The following is a 9733-nucleotide window of genomic DNA, read 5'->3' on the forward strand; positions in this document are numbered from 1 at the left end:
TTTTTCAGGAGCTTCTAATGTGAGCTCTAGTCAGACTGCAACCCCAGGACTTGGTTCCAGGAGACATTGGAATTCACATACAGCAGAATCTGGATAGAGAAATAAAAATGCTGTGTGCACATGTGTCCAAGTGTCTGTGTGTACTTGTGCACATGTGTTGTGTGTGCACAATCACGTGTGTACATAGAGAGAGAGAGAGAGAAGATCATGAGTAGCCATTCACTCATCACTGTCTATAACCTAATTATACAAGATAAAGCCTCTTTCTTTTTTTTAATATATATATTTTTAATACATTTTATTGATTTTTTACAGAGAGGAAGGGAGAGGGATAGAGAGTTAGAAACATCGATGAGAGAGAAACATCTATCAGCTGCCTCCTGCACATCCCCTACTGGGGATGTGCCCGCAACCAAGGTACATGCCCTTGACCGGAATCGAACCTGGGACCCTTGAGTCCGCAGACCGACGCTCTATCCACTGAGCCAAACCGGTCAGGGCTAAAGCCTCATTCTTGATGACACCCCTCGAGGAACCAAGGCACTGCAGGAACCGCTCACTGGTCAGCTCCCCCGGACTGCAGTGGGTGTTTTAAATGGAGACTTCCTCCCTCTGTTTGTGGAGATACAGATTCCCGGGCCCGTCCAACCTGTGGAACCAACATCCAGATGTACAGTGGCCTCCAAACCACAGACCCAGTGTCCATATATTTTACACATACTTTTATAATAATACACACATCTGCTACTACCAATCCATGTGTTAAGTATTAGTAAAACAATCTATTTGTTTAGAATGAAAGGAACATAAATAGACATGACAGACTTTCTCCTTACCAATAAGGGATTTCCTTGTGCCCCCTACTTTGAAGGACCCTGGCCTGTAGGTATCAGAAATGAATGAGTAGGTCCCCAAAGGTTGCCACTGCTCCTCTCTCTGAACTCTTAAATCATAGTTAATCTGAGGTGGAATTGTGCAATAACTCCCAAAGCCCTCGTGTTCATTGTGTACTCAAAATAGTATCATTGAGAAAAGACAGGTACATGTGTACTGTGTTTGAGAGGTCCAATGTGTTTTCCTGTTCTCATTTAAATGGAGAGCCATCCTACCTGGCAGCACACGGTTCTCTCACTGTAGGTAAGGGCACCTGTAGGGAAAGCCAAAATCATCCTCAAAAAGGAGAGCTGGGTCTCCTGGCACAGCTGGAAAGGTACTCGGCTGACCTTCCAATGTTTTGCACCACAAACAAAAAATGTTCAGCTTAAAAAACAACAACAACAGTTAAGCCAAAACCAGTTTGGCTCGGTGGATAGAGCATCGGCCTGCGGACTGAAAGGTCCCAGGTTTGGTTCCGGTCAAGGGCATGTGCCTTGGTTGCGGGCACATCCCCAGTTGGGGGTGTGCAGGAGGCAGCTGATCGATGTTTCTCTCTCATCGATGTTTCTAACTCTCTATCCCTCTCCCTTCCTCTCTGTAAAAAATCAATAAAATATATTTAAAAATAAAAAAAAACAGTTTAGAACAGGTGTTATCACTTACCTGTTTGACTTCCAAAAGAACCTCAACCTGGTTCTGTATAAAAGGCAAAAGAATGCTTTAATATTGTTCATTTGAACATTAGAGATGCCTTCCAAGTATGATCATTCTTGTTTTATTGTATACCTGGCCCAAGATGTTCTTCCTGACAAGAAAGAGATGTCCAGCATAGGACAGGAGAGACTGGGTTAGAGCTAGCGTGAATAAGTAAACAGGGGTGTCCTATGGCTGCCACACTCTCTCATAAGAGCAGAAGTTAGTGGTCATCCCGCCTGTGCCACTGTTAACATGACATTGACAAGAGGCTACACAGAAATGGGCCTAAACTATTAAACAAGGTGGACAGGGGGTTCCAAAAGCACTGAAACTAGATCACAAAGTGCAAGGGTGAGATGCCTTCCCAACTCAGCCATAGTACTTTTGATCTGGAATAATCCGCTTGGTGTGTCTTTAATCCGTTTGGTGTGTCAGGAGTTGGCCCACTTCTTGTTTTTGTAAATAAAGTTTTATTGGAACACAGCCATACTCATTCATTAACATATCATCTGTGGCTGATTTCTGCTACAACAGCAGAGTTGAATGGTTGCCACAGAGGCCATATGGCCCACAAAGCTGGAAATATTTGGCCCTTTGCAGAGAAAATGTGCCAACATCTTTAAAGTGTTCATACAATTGCATTGATTACATCATATGATATGGGAAGAAAAACGGGTTTTCTCCTCCCCTTAAGTAATATTCAGATCCAAATAGACTAGCATTAACCGAACATCCTGATGTCCTGTGGCTTTTCTCTCTATTTACTTCATTGGCCTTGTGAATTTATCTCACTTTATAGATGAGAAAACTCAGAAAGGTCCCAAGGTCCCGTGTGAGTAAGCAGTGAGACCAGCGTTCACCATTAGAATGCCTCCCTCGTGGAAAAAGATAATAAAAACATTTCAGTTTATTATGATACTGTAGATGGCTTTATTGCAGCTGAGAATTGATCTGAGAGCTCTGCACTTCTCTCTTTGACATCCAAAAATACAGGAAATAAAACTAATGACATTGAAAGTAATAAAAAATGTAAATGAAATTATTTTTACTGCCAATTTTGTTGTTTAAATTGCATGTTGATGACAGTGAGGGAATGCACAGTTCTCCCCTAGGACCCTCCCAAGGTCCTCGGCAAGCTGGCGTCTCCGTTAGGCTGTGTCTGCGGGTTCTGTAGGGCTCTATGTGGTGAGCACAGTCAACTTCAAGGAATAAAATTGTCCTAAACCCTTTTAAACATTGTCTTAGGCTTAATGAACTAGCAGTAGTAAGCATATAAAAGGACAGATGAGATGAACCATATTAACAAGGACCAAAATTAAATGTCGGTGCCTGGGAAGGAGGAGGCATTGAATTATAACCTTAATCTAAGCCAAAAATAAATAAATATATACTTTTACTTCTAATGCTTTTTATTTTCATTTTTTAAAATATATTTTTATTGATTTCAGAGAGGAAGGGAGAGGGAGAGAGAGATAGAAACATCAGTGATGAGAGAGAATCATTGATCGGCTGCCTCCTGCACGCCCCCTACTGGGGATCGAGCCCACAACCTGGGCATGTGCCCTGACTGGGAATTGAACCAGGACCTCCTGGTTCATGGGTTGTTGCTCAACCACTGAGCCACACCAGCCAGGCTCTAATTATTCACCCTTTAAGTGTACAGTTTGATGAATTTTAGTAACTACACAATTGTACATACCACAGGCAAAAAAAAAGTTTCTTTGTGCCCCTTTGCTATTGATCCCCTTCCCTAATCCAGACCATCATTGACCTGCCTTCTCTAATTATAGTCTTACCTTCTCTATAATTTTCTATAAATGGAATCACACAATCCATGTTGTTGAGAGTATCACTATTTTGTTTTTCTTTATTGTGAATGTGCTATGAGCAGCCACAGGAAACTCATATACCAATAGGTATCTAGCTCTTGTCCATGACCAAAAAGAATATCTAGGACAATCATCAATCTCTCATCGACCAAGTCACCTTGTTGATAAAATAGCCAGGCTCTGGGCTGATTGCAAGAGATAGGGCTCAATGGTAGCAGAGGTTATAGCTGCTGGTGGTCTGAAGTGAGATGTCTGGCATCGAGCACTTTCGGAGGAGTCCGGCTTTTTAAGACATAAACCAGCAGAACGGTTCCTTCTCTCTTCAAATGCTATGCTTAAGAAATAAACTTTCCCAAGGTAGTGCAATGTCTATAAATGCGTTTATTACAGCCTGTCAGTCATGTATCTAGCATTCAGCTAACATGTTTTGAACCGAGTTGCCATATTCCTTGACTTAAACTCTGAATCTTTGCCATTCAGGTCTGTGAGAACTCCTGACATCTGACGCTTGACTACCAAGTTTCCATAGCAACAGGAAAAAAAAATCCAAATCGGAAGATTGCCGTTTACAGCTTTCGAACTTCACAACTAGGCCTCAATTGCTCCAGATTTTCCTTTTCTTTGCCATTTCACTTAGTCTGTACTTCACCATTTTGACAGCATCTTCCTTTCTCCTTTGATTAATGGGATTCTCTGAATTTCCCCTGAGTGTTTAAAGATCATGGCATATCACGTGCCCTCCGGGAGCAGGAACAATGACTACTTTTTCTGATGTGTTGCCACATTGCTAGTCAGCAGTCCGCACCTCCAGCTGTGTCTGTGGGTTAGTATCTGTATATGTAGGAGTATCTGTACGTGTACATACCAGTATTTATAGGGCGAGATGAGATAGGACAGCCCAGTTTTGATGTGTCATTCTCCCTTGAGAGGCTAAACAAAAAGGGATAGAGGCCGGCAGCTGACCCCCCAGGACCTCAGCAGCAAGCTGGACACTAGCGCAGACCAGAGCTGATGCTTCCCCACCGTCCATTCGGTCTGGATGCTGCCACGACCAGCAGGCAGGTGTGCAGAGAGGGAGAGATAGACAGAGTCCTTTCCCTTCACCTGAGGGCTACACCCAGTTTTCACTGCCATCATATGCCGCGATCCTGAGCGAAAGTGGTGAGGAGCAGAGCAGAAAATGTTACCATCAAATGCCACGCAAAGGGCTGAAATATTCGTCCCCGGGCACCTGTCTGCATTTGTATGTGTCCTAAATCCACAGCCACCCTCTGGACTTAGTTCTTATGGGGACACGGATCATGGCAGAGAACCCCTCCCTCCTCGGTACATTTACAATTCCAAGTGTCATCCTGGAGGTCACACGTGCATATGAAAAGGCTGACAGATACCGCGTGTATACATATATATGCCCACATGTATAGACATACACTTACGCACATACACACCGTTTGTTTCATATACATGCATAAAATAGAGTAAATACAGGTAGTTTTAAAAGTACCCTTTTGTGTGAATCGACTACAGTTGTTTGCAAACCTAAAAATAAAAGACGTTCATTATGTTTGAAAAGTAATTGATTTTTATTCTGTGAGCATGTCAACGTAAGAGGAAAGTTAGTGCTTGTACTAAGATTATCTTCTTGTCGATAAACTGTAAATGAACCATCAAAGCTCACACCAAATTTTTCTATCAGATAAAACTAGTGACAGCCTGTGGCTTTTTACTAGAGCTCGCCACAAACTAGGGTAAGTGTCTTAGCACATTTTAATGCAGTTGCTTACTAAAGGTTTTAACCACACACGCACACACGCTTTCTTATGCCGTCTCTGTTGGCATCTGTGCTTTTCCGTTCGCCTTCTGTAGGAAGTAGAAGTCATATGTTGTCTTTATTGTAGTAAAATTATACAGATAGAGTTCCATATATTGTATTTGTTTCAACAGTAAATCTTTTGGAGCATATAGAATGCAGAGATTTTTTTTCTCCATTGAAATAAATGGGTATTGGTGGTTAAAACTGCTGGACAATAGCTTTTCTCTGGTTTCTATGTTGTGTCTACTTACTGTCACTGATGCTGAGTCTTGTCTTAGTGCAAGTTCACGTTTTGGGCCTTTTGGGTTTCCCTGTACATCTCCCGTTAGCTGAGTGAGTCCATGAAGCCAGAAGCACCCCTCACAGCTCGGGCCACCCCTCGTCTTACTCCCCATAATGAGCGGTGTGAGCATTTCACAATCCACTGTGAAGATGATTGCATACCTACAGAGGAGCAAGATCACCCTCAACTTGATGATGCGTGACACACGGTCATAACCATCTGCCTACAGTCCCAGGACGTGGGTGTTTTTCCTCTGGAACAATTCCTGTTGCTCGATCAGGAGATGCCACGCCCCAAATATGACCTATCAGTTCGCCACGAGTGCACGTGCAGGCTCAGGATGGGGGATGTACACTCACATTTGACGCGACTTCCTCTTCTGGCTTTAGAGGGCACAGCCTCCTCCTCCCTGTTGGGCTCACTCCCCTCTTCCCTGGAGGCAGGGGGAGAATGGTCACCCGGAACAAGCCGAGGACCATCCTCAGATGGCCAGGTGCTTGGCAGCCTGACCCGGAGGCTAACTGAGAATCCCAAAGCTCACCCTCCTGCGTGAGCCTGGGCCGGCCCCAGGGAGAAATACCAAGGTCCAGTGACCCGCTCACTCAAGTAAGCAAGTGAGGCCTCCTCTTCTCTCAAGCCAGGAGGCTCTCCTGTGTTTTGCAAATGGGTATTTTTCTCTTGAAAAGGAGAAATCAAGCCAGTGGCTTAACTTAGCCTAGAACACGGGAAAATAGGAGTGAAGTGCATACTTCATTAACAAGTCCAATATGCCCTAATTGTCCTCTATTTAAGTATACTCCCTGTCCCCAGAGTTCTTATCAGGACAGAAATACTTCTGTTGTTCTTTTTAATCCTTCTACACACACACACACACACACACACACACACACACACACACACACACACACAAAGACCAAGTCTCAAAGCCAAAGTGTAGCATGTCCTGAATTACAGGATGTTTTTAACTTGCTAGAATGCATTTACCTTGTTTACTGAAAGTAAAAGTATATTGCAAATATTATGTCATTATTACCAATGCATTTTATTGTAGTCCAAGTTATTGGAAAAAGAAAGTCAAGTAAAAGCCAGAAATTGCTTTTCCTGATGACTGAGCACGAGATGAAGGCTTTGTTTCCATTGAGTGAATGGTCACTGCTTTTTAAACACATCAACCACCTTAGTTCATTAAAAATGACATCTCCCCCATTTTACATATGATATACTATTTCATGTATATGTTTTAACAAGAACGTGCAAACATTTTCTAATTTTGATAAAAGTTACCTCAGTACTGCCAGTTCTCTCCATAGAAGATCATTTCAGGAGGATGTGCCTGCATGACTCTCAGCCAACACCAGCAGATTTGAACGTCCTCACAAAACAAATCCAGCTACATTTCATGGTAGGTAGCAAATAGGACTTTGATTCTTAAAGAACATTTTTAGAAATCTTGCTAACTTACCTCAGAATTTCAAAATGTCATTTGAAACCTTCTGTTCAATGAACTAACCATCTACTATCAAACTCTTGAAGTCGATCAGATTGCATTTCATCCAAAATAAATACATCGGGTCTCGATCTAAAGATGTGGCAACTAAAAAAGTATTAACCCGACTCTGCTTGGTGCTGGGTTTAGAGCAGCTGTACCGACACACAGACTATCCAGGTGATTCTGAAGGAAAGAGTCTACAGTCCTTCTGGCGTGTATGAACAAGGTACCAAAATGTAGTTAATGATGATGGTAATGATGATGATGATAGTTTACATTTATTAATTAATTTGCTTATTACTTTTATTAATTGCTTGGTAGGGTGCCCACACTATGCAAAATCCTTTATACCTACTAACTCATGGAATCTTTACAACAGCATATGAGGCAAGTGTTATTTCCTTCTCTAACTTACAGATAATGAGAGCTGAGGCTCAGAAAATCAAATGGGCTGCCCACGGTGAGTGGCCTTCAGAACCAGAACCCAGGGCTCGTGTCGTTCCCACTCGAGCTCAGGGCCCATGCCAGCTCTGCAGCAAAACCAGAGAAAATGCCACTTCAGACCAGGAAACCCTCATCTGAGCCCCAATTAGCATGACTGTCTATCCAGACCAGCTAACCAGACCCTCTGTGTTTTCTTAATTCTGAGAACTTTCTGCTAAGAACTGTTAACACTATCCTAAGTTAATATTGGAACCTTAGAAACTTTTCCCAAACAAGATATTGTAATTTTCTAAGTATTTCCTCTCTTCCTTTCCATGACTTTTAGTGAGTACATGAGAGGCTTCTACAGATTAATTAGATATCTCAGTTATCCAAAAGAAAAGTCAAGTCCTCCCCAGGACCCAGTCACAGCCAAACCAACTGAGGGGAGGGAAAGTTGGGGGAGAAAGTGATGCGAGATCTCCAAGAGCTTGTACTGTGCTCAGCTGTAGACAAATTCTAAAAGAGCTTTGAGCAGATTCTGATTTCTTTTTATTCATTTTCTTTTTGAGAGAGAAAGAGAGAAGGAGAGAGAAACATCTATCTGCTATCTCCAGCATGCCCTCTACTGGGGATCTAGCCCAAAACCCGGGCATGTGCACTGATCTGGAATCAAACTGGCAACCATTTGGTGCACGGGAAGATGCCCAACCAACTAAGCCAAACCACCCGGGGCCAGTTTTTGATTTTGTAAATGTAGCACATTAATCTACGTGTAGCTGACTTAAGCTTGAATCAACAGGTAAATCACATCAACAGAAACATGAGCACTGAGAAAGAACACACCGCCTTTTGTTTACCTACTATATAATAACCATAACAACAATCTAGTCACCCGGCTACACCTTTCACAAAGGGGATGCACCCCATCTTCACTTCTTACCTAGCTGTTAAGATTTGTCTTAAAATCCGATGATATGGTACTTTCACAATTATTCGTCTAAAGCAATGAACAATTATTGTGCTGTTACTTTTACTCTATTTCCTATTGCTAATAGGTTAGCTCACAACTGAAAAAAGTTCTATAGTTTCTGTGTTTGTATAAAAGCATATACAAAATATGTAGCGGCAAGAAGAATGGCAGGAATGAATGCATGAACAAGGATTTCAGATGAGAACTTTAATTCCATAAATTAAGAATAAGTCTATGCTTTGCGCAGAAATAATTTAGATATTCATCACATTCAGTTGGCAGGAGCATCTTCCTGTCACTCATGCTACATCCCTGTCATAGCATCAGTGGTTGGAGGGTTGCTGAGCTTGATAAGCCTTTAAACCATTTCATTTGCCCCCAAGTGCCGGCTGAGAAGCAATGGGTATAGCTAGACCACAGTAATTTTCACTATAAAGCTCTGAACCTTTGAGAAAGTGGCTAGAGAAGCACTATTAGTATATGCTGAAATTTTTCCCATTTTCTGCTACTTTTTTAAACCTCTTTCTTTAGAAAGTAATACAGTCATTCTTTATTCAGATTATATTATGTGTTGTCATGCATATATCCATACTGTCCTGGTGTTAAGTATTAACACTAAAATAAAGATATTATTACCCCAGGATAAAAATATGCACAAATTTTAAATGAGTTTTTTCCATAAGCACACAAAAGGGATAAAAGTTTGTCATTTAAAAATACTTAAATCTATTGCAGATGCAGTTCCTTTGGGCCCTTGCTGCTCAACTGCTTACAGTTCCTCAGCTGTAAAGTAATGTTTGATTTATTCTGTGGTTGCAAAGAAATTTGTAACTTGTTTGTAAAATATTCAAATAAAGGTTATCTGGGGGTTTTAACGTGTGTACTTGGTCTTAGACCATCTGTAGTACAGTTGAAACAGTGACTGAGCAAAGGATTATTTTTCAAACGGTGCTTGGTTGGCCTAGAATGTCTAAACAACAAGACTGAAAACAAGGGCTGCCTGCCTGATAATTAACTCTTTTCCTTTCTTCTTCATAAAAGTCAAATCCCTCTGGTTTGGAAAAACAGATAGATGATAGATTAGATTAGATTAGATTAGATTAATGATAGATAAGTAGATTATTGCTCAATGATTGATTGGTGATAGATGATGGTGATGATAGATGATAGATAGGTAGGTAGGTAGGTAGGTAGATAGATAGATAGATAGATAGATAGATAGATAGATAGATAGATAGATAATAGGTAGATAAAATAGACAGCAACATTAGTGAGATCCTTAAGAGGAAGGAAAGGGCACTAATATTTAATAAGTGCCTCCTGTGGGCCAGATGTTTTACATATTTTTATT

General features: G+C 41.5%; 1 protein-coding gene across 1 annotated transcript in view; it reads left to right on the forward strand.

Moving 5' to 3' along the window:
• Positions 1-5406, forward strand: part of CDH13 (cadherin 13) — a gene marked incomplete at its 3' end in the record, with an annotated part of 1039464 nt that extends 1034058 nt beyond the window's left edge. The window contains exon 14 of the mRNA XM_079760072.1: positions 3882-5406. Within this exon, the coding sequence (XP_079616198.1) occupies positions 3882-3889 (8 nt within the window). The remainder of the gene's footprint in view (positions 1-3881) is intronic.
• Positions 5407-9733: the final 4327 nt, after the last annotated feature.

This window comes from Cnephaeus nilssonii, assembly GCF_951640355.1.
Source record: "Cnephaeus nilssonii genome assembly, chromosome: 20".
NCBI lineage: Eukaryota > Metazoa > Chordata > Mammalia > Chiroptera > Vespertilionidae > Cnephaeus > Cnephaeus nilssonii.